At 41.0% G+C, this 18,344-nt stretch overlaps 1 protein-coding gene across 7 annotated transcripts in view; it reads right to left on the reverse strand.

The window, feature by feature from the left end:
* Nucleotides 1-18,344, reverse strand: part of PAPPA2 (pappalysin 2) — a 472,610-nt gene that overhangs the window by 53,955 nt on the left and 400,311 nt on the right. For all 7 annotated transcript variants that reach the window (XM_079905559.1, XM_079905558.1, XM_079905561.1 and 4 more), the window contains one exon: nucleotides 341-509. In XM_079905559.1, coding sequence (XP_079761685.1) covers nucleotides 341-509 — 169 coding nt within the window. The remainder of the gene's footprint in view (nucleotides 1-340; nucleotides 510-18,344) is intronic.

Consider the following 18,344-nt stretch of genomic DNA (forward strand, 5'->3'; position numbering starts at 1 on the left):
ATTAAAAAAGTGTAATACCAGCATTTCTAGCCAAGTTAGATCAGAGGAAATCACATTGCCAAATCAGAATCCCAGCATTTTTGCAATTTACCCAGGTACCCAACCCATCAGGTTGTTCTTCTTATCCAAGAGGAAGTTCTGAAGTCAGGAGAGAATATTCCAAAAACGTGGCCTCTTCTGAATTCCCTATCAAATAATATCAACACCCCTGGTTAGAATCCCAGCTTGGTAAGGCCCTGCCTGTTGCAATTCATTTAGATCATTTCTACGGAACATTCTTGGATTGGTCACCAAGACTAGAGCACAACCTGATCCAAAATAAAGTTCAAGTCATCCTTACCCTTTTACTTTCCTCGTTACAGTTGAGCACACACTGGCTGTTGAGCTCAAAGCCATTGGTGCATTCATACATGCCTTCAAAGACAGGAGATGGGGGCTCACACACCACTGGGACGCAGCTGCCTTGCTCCCAGATTCCATCTTCCAGGCACTGGATCTTCAGGAACTTGCTGATAAGACATAAAGCAACATAGCCCATCAAAATCCCTCAAGGAGGTTATGGGAGAAGACTGGACCCTCAGTAACATGGGCTAAATAGACAGGGGCAGTTGGGTCTCGTTAGCCAAATGTCATACCTCTCTAGTCTAATTTCTAAGTCATGGAAGTAAAAATAGTAATGTGCACATAATAGCAGTGATCACGTTAGCTGTTATATAGTAATATTTTGTATATTACTCTCCAGAGAGTTTTTATAACTATCAGAGCAGCATCTAGACTTTTTCAGTTGGGTTTTCATGAAGCTCTTCATCTTGGAGCAGTCTCACACCCAAGTGCACTTGGAAAATACCTGGCAGGATGGAGTACAGAAATGATTATCACACACTCAGGGGACTAAACGGAAGTCATTTGAGGATCATCAGTGTTAATATGGTAATGTAATCAGTGAAGCTGCCAATATTTATTGGTTCTCCAAAGAGGGGAGAAGATACAGCAGTAGGGGTCTTCTTAAAACAGAGGCTCTTACCCTGAACTTCAGAAGAGCAAGAGCCTCACTGGAAATTACTATGGCCATTTTGTTTGCTTACAAGTCCATTTTTTTCTTGGAAAGCATTCATAGCTTTCGTGAGATTCTCTGAGTAGACATGACTCCACAGTGTCCTGGAAGAACTGCCCTTCCTTCGCATGCACAGATGTGGCCTCCAACCAAAGAGACTGCATTTGTGGTGGACAGTAGTCAACAGAATTAGGTTTTGCTGCTGCAAACTCCATCCCATTCCCCTTCTAACTCACTGCCAAACTGAAGGTGCTGTCCATTTTGCTGTTTTAATGCATCCACTTCTGATTCAGAACATAAGATAAGCTTGTGATTCTAAAACAGAAATAATCCCTTGACCCCTGATTCAACCACATGGTGGCCTTAAATTTTTATTTTCCAGTATCACGATGTTCTTTTTAAATTTAAATATGCCCACCATCTACACACGTTTGATGGACTATCATACTTTTATGCAATGACCCCTGCATGCTTCTCCAGTATTCTAATATTATACTAGTACAACATTTATCACATTATTTTATACATGTGTACATGTCTGCCTTTCCCACTAGGTTGGAAGCTGCCTGAAGGCAAGGACTGTGTTTTATTCTTGCTTTTAATTCCCAAGAACTAAAAAAAATTCTGTCTTATATTAGCCACTAATCAAATATTTGCCAAATTGAATTATTTAACCGAAATTCACAGTGTGTTAGGCACACTGCATAGCACATTATATATTTTAACAAAGTGAACCATCAGAGTTTCCCTAATGAAGTAGCATTATCATTCCCATTTTATAGATAAACATACTCAGAGACGTTAAATAATTTGACCAAGATCCTACAGCACAGAATGCAGCTGATTTCAAAAAATTTAAATAAGTTTTAATAGTTTAACATATTTTAACAATATCCACTTAGATGTTCGTGAAGGAGTATTTAACTTATTATTAAATAGTTATTTAGATTCATACCTTTATTCCCAGTAATATTTTAGGATAGAAATCTGATTTTATGACTGGAATTCTTTAGCATCATAGTTTATGTGGACATATATCTACTATCTGTTAATAATAAATACTATTTTTGAGCTGTATTTCAGGTGTTTGGAAAGGCACCTACGTACATTATTTCACTGAATCCCCCAAACAGCATTTAGAGGTAAATATTATTATCCACATTTCGGAGAAGGAAACTGAGCCTGAGAGATTTAAAGCTAGCTCAAAGATCCACAGTAAAAGCTGCAGAGAGGACCTGGACCCAGGTCATCCTGCTGCCGAAGCCTGTGGTCCTTCCCGGGTCAGGTTCAGCTGCACCTCTTATGCTATACAATCCACTTTCAATATCAGTAATGTCTCTATCGAACTGAACAGCCCTTTATCCAGATGCCACATTTATAAGTGTGACCAAAAAAAGGAAGATTCATTTGAAATTTTTACATTGAGTACTAAATTATGTATAGAAAATTGCACAACTCAGTATACAGCTCAAGAAATTTTTACATGTGAATACACCTGCGTGATCACCACTCAGATCAAGGTACAGAGAATTTCCAGCCCCCGTAGAAATCCCTCTTCCCAGTTGAACCTTCCCACACCCCTGCAACCCACACTCTTCTGACTTTCATCAGCTTAGATTCATTTTGCCTGTTCTTAAACTTTATATAAATAAAATCACACACTGTGTACTCTTTAGTATAAGGCTTCTTTCCCTAAAGGAAGATGACATTTTATTTATTTATTTTTACATCTTTATTGGAGTATAATTGTTTTACAATGTTGTGTTAGTTTCTGCTGTATAACAAAGTGAGTCAGCTATATGTATACATATGTCCCCATATCCCCTCCCTCTTGCCTCTCCCTCCCACCCTCCCTATCCCACCCCTCTAGGTGGTCACAAAGCACCGAGCTGATCTCCCTGTGTGATGCAGCTGCTTCCCACTAGCTATCTATTTGACATTTGGTAGTGTATATATGTCAATGCCACACTCTCTCACTTCGTCCCAGCTTACCCTTCCCCCTCCCCGTGTCCTCAAGTCCATTCTCTGCGTCTGTGCCTTTATTCCTGGAAGATGACATTTAAAAATGTCTTCTCTAATCGATTTTCAAGGAAGCGTATGCAGTTCTTTTTACTATAACGAAGCTCATTTTTGTCCCTCTCCTAGGCTGGATAGTCTACTCTTTTTTCACACTACAGAGTTTATATTCTCCCAGGGACTCTCTCCTTTCTATCACCTCCCACAGATGAAATCCTTCCCCTACCTCTGCTGAACTGCCATTCCCCAGCTGGAGAGAGCAGGCAATACCACTGACACCAGGGGAGAGGCAAGGCTGTAAACCTTGCATGTCAGCATGGTCATAAAGGAAAACCCTTGCTTGGCCAGAACAACAATATTTTGACTTCATGTGGTATTTTTCTCTGAATTGGTTGGAACACTTCAGCCATGGAAACAGTCCTCCCTTTTCTTGCCCAGAGTGGAGAGCCATTCAAGAATGCCGATTTCATATATTTCCTTGCCAGTTTAATAACCTCAGGGATGAGGGTAGAGAGATAAAACTTGGCTGGGGAAGAGTGAGTTGGCCGTTGCGGGTGGTACCCAGGTAATGTGACAGGCCCTGCACTGCAAATCACCAGTCATATCGGTGATAAGGGAGGGAGAAGGCTGTAAGGTGGCAAGGGAAGCAACACAGTTCACATGGGTGCCCCTGGACCCCAGAGGAGGCACTCCAGGAAGGAGTGGGGAGAGGCTGGGAGACAGGGCTGATTCCCTAGGAAATCCTGTTTCCTTCCTGCAGGGGTTCCTATGCCCCCTCAACTTCACAGATTCTCCTTACAGTTTCATCTCCCTTATACAGGGGCTGTCTTCTGCATGTCAATCAATCAGATGACACAATTCAGGCCCAACCCTCAGACTTCTCGCAAAGCATCTGATTGGTCAGTGTCACTGGCTCCATGTCAATGACTGTCTATACCGACTTAGGAAACGACTCTTGAGATCCCATGGTATGGAGCTTGGCACTTGAGTGCCATGGGCTGGTTCTGGCCTGTGTTCAAAGAGGGACTGAGATTGTGGTAGGAATTCAAGGTGTCCTGCATTCCTCCCAGCTCCAGGAAATTCGGTTTCCACGTCGGGCCCTTGAAGGGGACTGAAGCCTATAGCAATGGCAGAACTTTAATCCCCAGTGGTACCAAAACCGCCTCTGCGTTTCTTCTAGTTTGGTGATCTTGAGGAGTAACCTCTGACCCTTATAAAATCATTAATGAAAACACTGCTTTATTCAGAATGGTCCAACTCCTTCGCATAAAGTATATGAGTCAAAAGCTAAGAGACACTTGTTAAGTCATGAAGTGAATAGGTTTGCATTTCAAAGAATGATGGTATTGGATATTAGACAAAGCACACAGGCAGGCCCTCAACAGGACAGAGATTCTAAGACTTTTCTGATCGTCCAGTGCAAGTGCCTTTCACTTGAAATATTCTATTTACAGACTATCAGCTCCCTGTATTTTCTTTATCCCAGGGGAGTAAGAGAGGCTAAAATATCTCATTTTACAGGCAGGAAACTGCACATTAATAACTATGAGGTGAGTTGCTCAGTGTCACAGAGCAAGCAAGTCAAAGGGAAAGCAAGAATAGAACTCAGAGTTTTGAAATCATAACATAACACCCTAACATGGTGTTGGAAACACCAACAATGGTTTCCAAATGACATCTGTAGACCAGCCCCATCAAAGTCATGTAGGAACTGTATAAAAAACTAGATTGCCTACATCTCCTGGAACTGCCCTCACATTCTATATTTTTAAATTTGTCAGCAGTCTTAAAATGTAGCCAGGTTGGCAAACTACTAAAATCTATGCTACTTTCCTATGCTAGTAAAAATAAACCATAGGTGTAGAAATCAGAGAGCAAAATCACCCACCTAACAACACCGGCCAAAAGGCTGGATGCTTAGACCAAACACGACAGTTACAGCCAGACAACTTGCTCTGTAAGTGGTACCATGAGGGTTTGGGGGTAGGGGAAGGTTTGTATTTATTTTCCCTCTAACTACTCCAGAGAAATCACCACAATTTCCAAGTTAGAAGATGCTTTTTCCAATTTCCAGAACTTGTGGTATCCACCTAGTGCCGAAAATCCAGCTGTGCTCTCTCTGCTTCTTACATCATTGCCAGAAATAAAGATCTTGTAATCAAAACTTGGCTGAAAGTTTGATTGATGTTGCTTGAGGCACACATGAGTCTACCCCATCCTTCTATCACCACTGCAGGGTTTTCAAAAGTAATATTTATTTTCCATTGGAGAAAATAAAAGTATGATTGTTGAGTCCAAGGGAATTATCATGTCTTTACTGATCAAGGGCATCTGGTGTCTCCAATGAGTCGTCCCTCATGAGTAATAATAATAATAACAGAAAAACAATAAAATATTGGGCACTGAAATGCTAGGCATTGTACAGAAGGATATATATCTGTATCATTTGACCCTCAAAACCATCCTGTGTGATTACGGGAGTTCCTGATTCCCTTCTCTCCACACATGCTCCTCTGTAATCATCCCCAGCTCAGCAAATGATACCACCATCTACGCCGTTGCCCAAATTTGAAACTTAGGAGACATCCTTGATTCTACTCTTTGTCTCAGTCTTACCTTTTCCCCAAGTGAGTATGATCTTATTCAATCCATCAGTAGGTCCTCTTAGTCTTGCCTCCCAAATATCTCCAGCATTTGTTCCCATATCTCTTGCATCTCCACTGCCATGAGCAGTAGCCCATGTTCCCATCTCTCAACTCCTTACTGGAGACTTCACTTCTCCTCTGGGCCCTTTCCTACCTAGTCTGCAAACATCAGTCAGAGGGATACTTTGTAAAAACAGATAAATAAATTAGAACATGTCATTTTCCTGCTGAGGACATTTCAATTGCTTCCTGTTGCATGAATAATAAAATCCAAACTTTCTCACTCACGAGGTCCCGCATGAGTTGGCCACACTTTCTCTGACCTCATCCTACATCTCATTCATCTTACTTAGTGTGCTTTGTCCACACCGGACCTAGAATCCCGAGCACAACTCAAGCTCTTTCCTGCCAAAGGAAGTTGGTACCATGCTCTCTGCTTGTGATGCTTTTCTTTTTGTTCTTTTCCTGGATGGCTCTTCTTCTTATCTAAGGATAAGTTTTGCCACCCAAGAGCATCCTTATTTTATACCTCTAATGTTTTTGGTTTTTAATTAAAGCACCTGTGTATTTTTGCATAGAATGGATACTCTGTAATTATTTTGTGTGTTGCCTGCCTCGCCCACTGGGATGCCAGCTTGGTGAGGGCAAGACCTTATTTTCTATTATATCCCCAGTGCTCAGCATAATGTCTGGTACAGAACAGGTGCCAATAAACATTGGTTCAATGAATGTATAGATGTTTATTTTACAGATGAACTAAGTAGGTTTCAAGAAGTAAAATAACTTGTCTGAGGTTACCTAATGGCAGAGCAGGGATCAGTACAGGCACACCTGTTTCACTGTGCTTTGCTTTACTGCACTTCACAGGTATTGCACCTTTTACAAATTGAAGGTTTGTGGCAACCCTGTGTTGTCAGATGATGGTTAGCATTTTTTTAGCAATAAAGTATTTTTAAATTATGTACACTGTTTTTAAAGACATAATACTATTGTACACTTAAGAGACTACAGTATAGTGTAAACATGACTTTTATGCACACTGGGAAACCAAAAAAGATTCGTGTGATTTGCTTTATTGTGATATTCGCTTTATTGCCGTGGTCTGGAACCAAATCCCCAGTATCCAGGGTATGCCCGTACCGTGGATCTGTCTGATGCCAATCCCTACGTCATAATCTGGAAGCACTAGTGTTACTAGAAATGGAGCTGCAGATAAATTACTTTCCTTTACTTTGTGCCTTTGTACAGAGTATCTCAAAGTCTCACCACACAGAATATCCCTAAAGATGACAAGGAGTAACTGCATTACTATTTCCATTACGTAGGTCAGGAAACGAAAGCATTAATTGGCTAAACGTTTTGCAGGGCACGTGGTCAGTTTCTGAAGTGAAATTAGAAAGCTTCTTCACTCAGAGCATTCTAGGCCCTTGCTGCTTACAGTGTGGTTCCCAGAGCAGCAGCACGGAAACCACCTGGGAGCTTGGAAATGCAGAATCTCAGGCTCCCACCCAGACAGACTCAATCAGAATCTGTATTTTAACAAGATCCCCACGTGATTCCTATGCACATTAAAGTTTAGGAAGTAGTTTTCTAGACCATTTTAAAAGACACGGTCCTCTACTCCACCCCAGACAGAACCATCAGTGCTTCCAAACTCCAGGCCAGCTTTCCTCTTAACAAACTGCAGACCTGGTTTCTCAAGCCAACATCCTAAATGGAGAGCAGCAGACTCCAGGCATAGCTAGTCCACAGCCGATCATAGTTGCTCTACCCTCGCTCACACCAGGCCTCCAGAGGCCCATTCCCGGTCCACTTGACTGGACAAGAAATAGTAATCGGCAGGATCGGCCCACCGGACACACGGGCTTTGACCTTTCATTTTTCCCTGACTCATAAAAATGCTTATAAATTACAAAGCTCCTCTTCCATGTCAGAGTGAGCAACCTGCTAACCCCTAAAAGCGTGTGGTCAATTCTACTTCAAAGCTCCACCCCTCACTTCTATCTTTGATCTTCCGGCTGCTAACTCTTTGGTCTCCAAATTGGCAGATGCGGTAATGCCCTGGCCCTAAGGCTGAACCCCTACCTCAAGTCTGGGGCCACTTCTTCATCTATCATTGCCTAAACTGTCCAACCCTCAGCCTCTCTCACTTCAACAGCCCCCATTTAACCTCTTTTCTACCAGTCTCTTGGCCTCTCTCACTTCAACAGCACCCATTTAACCTCTTTTCTACCAGTCTCTTGGACCCTCTCATGCATTCTTCACACAGCTGACAGAGCTATCTTCCTACTAAATCTGCTCAGGTTACCTCCAGACCTAAAAACATCCTGAGGTTTCTCCAATGCCTGCAATTGAAACCTTAACATTATTCTGCATAATTCTACATCTATTCCCTTCAGGGTGTGTTTGAGGAGCTGGTGATTATACTGAAATGCAGGGGTGAACTGGGTCTAAAACATGGAAACCTTAAATAGCAATCTCTTGCTTTCATTATCTTTCATCATTCAGTTGCAGCCTACCTTGGAGATGTTGTGGGTTTAGTTCCAGACCACCGCAATAAAGTGAATATCACAATAAAACAAGTCATAGGCATTTTTTGATGTCCCAGTGCATGTAAAAGTTATGTTTACACTATACTGTGGTCTATGAAGTGTGCAATAGCTTTTATGTCTAAAAAATGTACATGTATTAATTTAAAAATACTTTATTGCTAAAAACAATGCTAACCATCATCTGAGCCTTCAGTGAGTCATAATCTTTTGATTTGAAATATTGCGAGAATTACCGAAATGTGATGCAGAGACACGAAATGAACAAATGCTGCTGGAAAAACAGCACCGATAAACTTGCTCGATGCAGGGTTACCACAAACCTTCAATTTGTAAAAAATGCAGTATCTGCAAAGCATAATAAAGCAAAGAGCGATAAAATGAGGTATGCCTGTATCTGTCCATTCATATGTTCAGTCAACAGATATTCATTAAGCCCCTGGTATGTGCCCATACATTACATTAGGTCCTGCTGTTGTAGAAACAAATATTAATACAATAATAAGGCCAGAAGACTAACCTGTGGGAACCCAAAGAGGGGCATAAGGAAGGCTATCAGGAAAGGAACACTTAAAGATGGGTTTGTTAGAGAAGGAGAAGGACCTGCCAGGTAGAAGGAGCAGCGCATGCAAGAACCAGTGGTGTGAAAGGCAGTGTGTGTTTGAAGCCTTAGTCTAAAGTTTAAATGGAAAAAAAAAACAGGCCTATATGTGGCCCCTGTGGGGGAAAAGAGCCTGGGTGGGACAAAAGTCTGGCAAAAAAGGGCCACATATTGTATGAATTCCATTTCAGAGGGTAGGATCTCTCATTTGTAAGGAATCCTTTGGCTATCTTCATAAAGTTTCTAGTTGAAGAATTCTTCTTCTAGATATTGTTATATTCCTGTTCCTGGTCAGTCCAACTCACAGGTCTCATGAAAAGTGCTCACAGGATGTCCATACATTCACACCCTCACCTGCGAATTCACGAATCCATCACTGCCCATCATTGTTGCTCTTCCAGAAAGCAAAGCTCTTTACACGGTTCCTTGTCCAGAAGTTACAGCAGTGATAAGACCTGAGTCCACTAAAGAGTTACCAGAACTTCTGGCAAGTTGTGACCTACCTAATGACTTCAGAATTTACACAGGTGAACCCTGCATTTGCCTCATCCCTCTGATGTGGGCTGGAATGGACAGGCTGATTAACATTCTCTTTGCCAGTTTTCCCTGAATGAAGAGGAAGAGTCAGAGGTCACAGTGACCTTCAGCAGGTTGTTAGTGGCTTCACTGGGTAATTCCCATCAGGAAGATGGTGTGTAGAGTGGTTAAGAGCAGATGACTTGGAATCAGGAGACTAATGCTCAAACTCCAGCTGTGGCTCTTCATATGTCTCTGACTTTTATTAAGTCACCTCATCTTTCTTCTCTCAGTTTTCCTATCTGAAAAATGGGGATAATAATAGCTTCCTTACAGGGTCCTTGGAAGATTTTATAAGTTAGTGTATATAGAGCATGTAGTACAATGACTGGTACATACAATGTTCAATAAGCCGTGGAAGTTACTCTCTCTCTCTCTCTCCCTCTGTGTTCTGTGTGTGTGTTTGTGTGTGTGCGCACGTGCATGTATGAGAGATACACAAGTGTGGAATGTTAGCATTCTACTCAGTCTTTCCACCCTACTTAAGTCTTCAGATTTTTGTCCCACCCAGAATCTTGCAGGAGACAGTTCATAAATTAGCTGGGCCTGACCTGACCTTATTACTAAAGAAAAAAGGCAAGCTCTCAATCAAAATGCTCACCCGGTATGCTGAAGAAGGGCTTAGAGGGAGCTTGCGACAGGATGGGGTAGGAAAAAGGAAGTGTAGAAAGGGCATCAGGGAGAGAAATTGTGAGTTGAAGAACCTAATGGCTTGTATATAACAACCCAGCACTTACTCATGCTAGATTTTTTAAATTATTTTTCCTGATTAATAGAGAGATCAGTGGTCAATATAATATCAGAGGAGAAAGGACAGTTTTACAAGACGCTCCCTAGCTTGGGATTGAAGGTCACAGGGAAAACTATAAGTTCATCAAATGCTCTGTTCACAGTGAAGGCTGCATGCCAATCACCAGAGCCTGTGAAGCCTGCAGCAGCGAGCTGGCCTGTGTCCAGGTGTGTGTGTGAGTGTCCAAGGCTTGGAGCAGAGGTTTAGTCACTTTCATGCCAAAAGAGGCTGTAATAAATTAGCCTAAATCTCACATTATCCTACAATGGCAAGAGAATTGAGGATTCCAAGGATAAACTTTGAATGTATTTACTATAAACACTAATTATAAAGCCAGACAATGTCTTAATGGAAAGAAAACAAATTTCTATTTCTCACAGATGCATGAGTGTACATAAAGATTACAGTGTGTCCCTTGATTGCCAAATCAGAGCTAACCTGTGTGTCTCTATATACATAGGTTTAGCATCTAGTCATGTATGTATATGCCCAGTGTTATGACACAGAACTTAAAAATTAGGTATATTATTTTACTGAATTTTTAAAATTACAAATCCAGGGAGGGTACTTAAGGAGTTTTAGCATTTGCCTCAACTGCATATTTCATTTCATTAGCCAAGTCTTTCTTTCCTTTCTTATGGTAGGATAAAATCAGTTGAACCTCAGAGAATCAAGCTATGGTTCAAAAAGATCAAAAGAGACTAAAAATTTAGGTAATGTCTCCAGGACATGCCCTTCCCTTCTCCTCCAAGACCAGCCTGACTGTATTTGCCCACCCTAATTTTTGAAGTATGTCCAGCTCTATCTTGCTGACGATTTAATTTCCATTTCTTTTTCTCCACATCCCCCTTTTTCCTTTTCACGGTCCACTTGAAGCCACTGTAGTATTTGGATAACTCACACTGGGATGAGATGAAACATTCAGAGGGGGTTCTGATTGGTGGAGGGAAGTACATGTATTTTTTTTTTAATTTAATGAACTTTCTCTTTTGATGTGTGTGTTTTCTTTATAGACAGGGGAAATGCACTTCCCTACCGCCCTGGTAACTGAAGACCTATACTTCCCACTTGGAATGCCACCTTCAGTCTTTCTGGTCTCTATGTTGTTTTTCTGGGGCAAAGGAACCAACCACAGGATGGGAAACAACAGCCCCTGATGAAAATGTAGCTGAGTATATTCCTTGCTAAAGAAGATGATTAGCTGTTAACCACACCAAAAGCAACATTTTACAAGGAGTATTAACCTGCTGGAAATGATGATGATGGTGATGATGATAAACAGCAGCTACTTCTGACTTGAAGTTTGATCTAAGGACTGTGCTCAGTTCTTTATATCTGTTGTCTCATTTAATCCTTAAAAAAATCTGTAAGTATCCCTCTTTCCTATTATCCATCTGATAAATAAAAATAGTCATGTCCAATAGAGATCAGTGACTTGAAAGGTCAAAGACCTAATAAATAGCAGAGTTGGGATGTAAATTTATATCTCACTAACGCCAGAAGCTGCGTAATTAACCACTAAGCAAAGAGATAAATCTTGGACAAAGGAAAGACTTCCTAGAAAGCTGACTAAATTTTCTTCTTCAGACATTTTAGAGAAGTACTTAATCTTTAAACTCAATTCTAGAAATCCTTAAAAATGTACCCAATATTCTGTCTTCAAGAAAGATCTAGATCTAATCCTCTCGGGGGTGAGTGGAGAACAATTCACCAAAACCCATCAAGAGGAAGAAATAAAACCTTGGCTATTCATTTGGATCAGAAGCTCTCCAAGTATTACCTACTAAGTATTGCCTACTAAGATCCTGTCTGTGTAGTATTTGTGTTTATAATATATTGCTGTTTCTTTTTTTTCCTGGTGGCAATAAATTTCATGTATCACTTCTCTCAATGGTGTTATACCAAAGTGTTAAATCTCCCCATTAATTCTGTTGAGACAGAAAATAAAATATAGACTTTTAGAGCTGGAAGTCACTCAAGATTTTCCATTACTTTTCAGAGGTGGAAAAAGAGGCTCAGAGAAATGCAGTAATTTACCCACGATCAAAAGCCTTATTAGCCAAGAGCGTGGGCTTTGGAGTTAGAATGATTTTAGCACCATATATTGGCTGAGTGATCATGGGATGACTACTTAACAATACTCTTGAGTCTCAGTTTCCTTATCTGGAAGAGGGGATAATAAAGTACTTAAATGTATTATTATTATATCATTATATATTACCATCTCATATTATTCTCCATTATACTATTATTTTATCATATAATAAAATTTATCTGTGTCATAAGAAACGAATGGGGTAATGTATGTAAAGCTCTTCACACACACAGCACATAGTGATGAATCATCATTATCATCATCATCATCAACCCAACAGTACAGAGTTGAGACCTTATGTGTTTTAAGTCTCTGCCACACTAAACAGTCTTCCTATGTGTACAGAGATGGGTCAAGTACACACATCTAGCTACAAAGCCCTCTCGCACCCTCCCCCCAGATCAGATCAGACAAACCTCACTGAAGGGTTTTACCAACCAAACGTTTGTCAAACAATAAATAGGCACAAGGTAAGGCCTATTTACAATGTTGCAGTCTGAACCTACATTTGTGCTTCTAGAACTTAAGTAGATTTATGTTCTTTGGAAAAGTGACCCTCAGAAGGATGGCTATTTACAGTTACTCTTAAAAAGGTATTACTACTACAGTACCTTTCAGATGGCATCTTGATGAATGACTAACTTAGAGGGAGAGGCTGTCTAAGTAAAGTTAGAAGGTTGGGACAATTCATAATTTAAATTAATTATGAGTCCTAACGAGGTTAGACTAACCTTCACACATAAAGATAACACCTAATGAGAAAAAGGTAACCACGGGAGTGAAAGACAAGGGAGAATATAACACAGTCTTTTTGATAAAATATAAGTCATACATACTTATTTTAGCTCCCTGGGAAGTCAGGTTAATGAAACATTAACCTGATTAATGATGACGTATATATGGAAGTAAATTGCATGGAAGGAAAAGAAAGGTGTGTGTGTATTACAAAATATGAATAAGGAAGAACTCCTGAAACTATCTAAACATGGCAATTTCTTTGAAGTTACCATTGTTAGTATTTTCTCTATTAACTCCAAAAATAAATAACCCTCAAAGAGACACATGAAATCTGGCATGCAAAAGTGCTGCTATAGTAATTTTTTTTTTTTTTTCCGGTACGTGGGCCTCTCACTGTTGTGGCCTCTCCCTTTGCGGAGCACAGGCCCCGGACGTGCAGGCCCAGTGGCCATGGCTCACGGGCCCAGCCGCTCTGCGGCATGTGGGATCTTCCTGGACCGGGGCACGAACCTGTGTCCCCTGCATCGGCAGGCGGACTCTCAACCACTGCGCCACCAGGGAAGCCCAGCTATAGTAACTTTGAGAAGAGGAAACGTTACTCTGGATAGTTTTCAGAAAGTCAAAATCCCATGACTGATATTGTTCTTACACAAAGAAAGGTTTGTGCTTCTAGATTGTGCTTCTTGATTTTGGCTGCACATTGGAGTGACTTGGGGAGCTTTGCAAAAGACTAATGCCTGGCTGCCACTTCCAGAGATTCTGATGAAAGTGGTTTGGGGTTTGAGCTGGGCATTAAGATATCTGAACTCTCCCCAGGTGATGCTAATGTACAGACTGGTATGAGAACCACTGTTCTGGTGAGCTTGTTGAGAGGGAGAGGTCTAATCCTTTTTCTGTTACCACCAACATGTACAGTTTGCCAATCAAGCTTAAATGTCAGTTGAATAAGTGAAATTAAAACTGTCTCTGGAGAATGACCATTCCTTCTATGTTGCTGAGACAATTGCTAGAAGAAAAACAGACATAATATTTTTAAGGGTTCCTTCCACTCTAAAGCACTTGAAATAGAAATTTCCATACCCTCATAAGAAAAAAAAAAAACCACCCTCTTTCCTGCACCGTTTTTAGCATCAGATTTAACATTAAAATCCTATCATGAATTTTCTAATAATTCAGTCTTTTCATCCATTTAGAAACTATTTATTGAGTACCTACCAATAAATGGAGAAGCCACTGGGCACAGGATGCTAAACAAACATTCATGGTCTAGCGGACAGCTAATCGAACCATTTCTACTCAGTGAGATAAATGATGTTGTCAGGGAAGTTTTCTGTGCAGTGGGAAACCATGGGAGGGACACTTCCTACAGACTGGGGAGATCTGGGAGGCTTCCTAGACAAAAATCACACTTATGCTAAAAAATAGGGGAGTAGGAGTTAGCCAAGCAAAAGGCCACTGTCGGGGAGAGTTCTAGCCAGAAGGAACAGCATGTTTGAAGGCCCAGAGGCATGTTAGCCACGGTGTATATAAAGAAGTAAAAGAAGGTCCAGAGCATCAGAGCCTACAGTACAGAAGGTGTTGTGTGTTACAGCTGGAGGGAAGTGATCTCTCAGGGAAGATAGTCAGCGACGAAGCTAGGTAAGCCAGGCCCAGCTAGATCATGCAAGACCTTGAACGTATTTTAAGTTTACGCTTTTTTATATTCTTAGATGAAATAGCAGAAAGGCTTGTCATTTAGTTTTATGCAGGGGAATACTGTAATTGGACTTGAGTGTTTTGAAGATTATTGATGCTGCAAAGTAGTGAATGTATTGAAGGGGGAAAGACTGGAGTTAGAAAGATCAGTTCAGAAGTGAAAAAGGATAGTGATCTGTCATAGAGAAATGGCAGCAGGGATGAGGAGAAATGGCCATATCTAGGAGTCAGTAAGATGATGACACTCAATGGAAGTTGATGACTGAGGGTGAAGGACATTCGAAAGTCTCAGGTTATGTGCAGGTCCCTGACCTGCCCAACCACATGGAACACAGAAGGATGTGCAGATTTGAAAGAGATTATAATAGGCTCTGTATTATATAGTAAGAGTTTGAAAGGCAGATCAGATTTCCCAAGTGGCTATATCTGTAGGCTGTTGTCCTAATGGGTCTTATGGTCCTTACAGGAAGAGACTAGATAGCAGGTGTGGTTTTAGAAATCATCAGCATGTGGAAGGTAGTCAAGGCTATGGGGTAAATGATCTTCAGCCCAGACAAGTGTGCAGAGCAAGAGAGAAGAATGAGCACAGAGACACCAATATTGAAGAAATGGGCAGAGGAGAAAAAGCCAGAAGAGGAAATTGAGAAGAGACAGAGAAGAAGCAAGAAAATCAAGGGAGTGAGATAGAGCAGAATCAAGGAAAAAGTCTCAAGGAGGGTCTAGCCAACCATGTTGTAATGAAGAGCCAGTCTTCACCTTTGATGTTTGACTCTGATGGCTTTCAAGCCCCAACATATCACACATCTGAGCAAGCCTGTAAGAAAGCCTGGGTGCTTCCTCTTTTGGCTTCAGCAGAAAGTTCAAACCACGCCAGGTCCTGTTCACATGCACAAACCCTCCCCCAAGCCTCACCCCCTAACCACCATACAACTCCAGACCAGTCTCCCTTCCCTGATTGCTCAAGCCATTTGAAGACCAACTTGGAATTTTCCCCTTCTCTCCCCTGAAAGCCTCATTATGTGAGTAATACACCTTTTCATACTCTCTTGGTCAATGTGTGGCATCATACTTTCAACATCCAAACCAGACTTGGGTGGGAGGGTCCATCCTATCTCACAGGGTGACCGTGACATAAGCCAACTATTCTCACATAACATAAGGTCTAAAAAGAGTCCCTGCATTTGACAGCAGTGGGGTCCATGGCAGGCTCAGCCTTAGTGGAGAGACGGGAATAAAACCTGAGTGTCAAAGTGTGAAGGAGGGAGAAGATGGCAAGATGGAGACAGTGAATACGAACAACTCTTTCACCAAGTTTCACTGTAAAAGGGAGGGGGGAAGCTGTGGTAGCTGGAGGAGGACATGGAGTCAATAAAAGGCTCTGCTTGTTTGAATTTTAACATAGGAGAGACCCGAGCACAATTAAAGAGAAGTAACCAGGCGAGAGGAAGGAAGAGGCTTCAGATGTAGAAAAGAGGAAGGTAAAGTGATTGAGAGAAATTCTCTAGAAGGGGTACAGGATCCAGAGCAAAGGTGGAGGAGTTCATAATTCATTTTATTTAAAAATTTTTTTTAATTTATTATAAAATATGATTATTTATTAAAAGAATCCCAAAATAGAAGACAAAAAAATCTCACTGAGTCAACACCACTTGCCCAGAGTATTGACACTTTGGTGGTTTTTTTCTAGGTAAAAAAAAAAAATAAGCTTTTTTTGTTTTTTTTTTAACTGAAGTATAGTTGATTTACAATGTTGGGTTAGTTTCAGGTGTATAGCACAGTGATTCAGTTACACATATAATACATAAAGAATATATATATATATATATTCTTTTTCAGATTCTTTTCCCTTATAGGTTATTATGAAATATTGAGTGAAGTTCCCTGTGCTGTACAGTAGGTCCTTTTGGTCATAATTCATTTTAGACAGTGAGAAGAGGGAGAACATGTTTGGAGGTGTCAATTAGCTTGCACACCTGTGGTCAGACCTTTGCGCTTTAGGGAGTGAGGTGATCTGCTGGAAGTTAGGGAAGAGGTGTTACTGGAGGAGAGGAGGTCTGAAATAGCCTTCAAGAACAGAGACAGTGTTTGTCTTCAAAACACAGAAGGGTCTGGACACAGGATGGAAGGGTCACGTCCCTGTCTTACTGCCATCCTGGAGTGCTGGTCTCCGCTTGGTTTGCCTGTTTCGAAAGATCTGTCTAGTTTTCTTTTATCGCTCTCTGCCTCCACAAATTGGCTATGATCTCCTCCTTCTAGCTCACGTCATTATTTTTTTAAACTGTTTATTCATTTATCTCATTATAAAGTCTAGAAAACTTAGCAAATATAAACAAGCAGAAAAAGAAAAGTTATATTCCCTATAAACCTACTACCTAGAGAATACGACTATTAATATTATAATCACTTCTAGCTTCTGAAGAAGGATGATTAAAAACATACCTTTAATATGGAAAATAAGGATTGTATCATCTATAATAACTATGTTCTGCTTTTATCCACTTATTGTATTGTGAATGTTCTCTCATGTCTTTAATATTCTTCTGAACATCTTTAATGGTGACAGGATATTTCATGATATGCCCGTATAATTGTATGGCTGTACTACATAATGGGCATTCATTTTGTTTTATTGAATTTTTTGTTACTCTCCTTCTCAATTTTTCCCTCTGGAGAATCCATACAGTTTGGGTGATACTGATTCTACCCAAGACTTCAAGGCCAGGTCCTTGACCAAGGCCAAAGCCATTGCATTTTCTTGTCTTCAGGAACTAGAGTCAGTGTGAGCAGTGTCACCTTCACATCCCGGGAAGAAGGGGCAAGGGATCCAGGGGCCAGGAGAAAGGGCCTACCTGTAGTCCATGTCCTCTCCTATGCTCCACTGTAAGGAGGAATAATGTCCATGAAAGAGGGAACATGGAGGCTGTGTGCTCCTGAGGCCAGAGCCTAGGTCTTACTGATATCTTCACTCCTAACCCCGAAGCTGGCATAGAGCGCCCACGTGAAGAAGTGTCACCTGCAGCTGTGCCCTCCCTGCATCCGCAAGTGCAATGGGGCAAAGCTTAAACAGGTTGGATAGGAAGAGAAAAGTCAGATGCAGCATTTATCTTTCTCTCTTGAAACAATATTCAACAGACTTGAGAAGAAGCAGGAAGGCAATGTACTTGGCTGATATTTTGGTAGTTGTTTCCTTCTTTTAAAAAGAAATGAACAAAAAGTAATTTCTAGCATATGTATTGAACTTCATAGTTTATAAAACACTTTCAGTACATTACCTGCTTTGGGCCTCAAAACAGTACTCTTGGGTAAAAATCATTACCACTCCTCACGTCAAGGAGGCAAAAACCGAGACACGTGGATGTGACATACATTGTTCAGGGTCATGCAAAGAACAAGTGGCAAATTTGACCATCTAGGAGGTTTTTCTGCTACTCAGAGAACTGCAGAAGACTAGCATGTGGCCACTCTGTCTGGGTTAATCTCCCTGTTAACTTCTCTCAACTTCTTCTCCCCCTGCCTGCATGTCCTAGAAAGAATTTTAGGGCTCCATCTGTACAACTCTGGGCTCCAAGCAAGGAACAAGGCTGA

This window comes from Stenella coeruleoalba (genome assembly GCF_951394435.1).
Source record: "Stenella coeruleoalba genome assembly, chromosome: 1".
In the NCBI taxonomy this organism is placed as follows: Eukaryota; Metazoa; Chordata; class Mammalia; order Artiodactyla; family Delphinidae; genus Stenella; species Stenella coeruleoalba.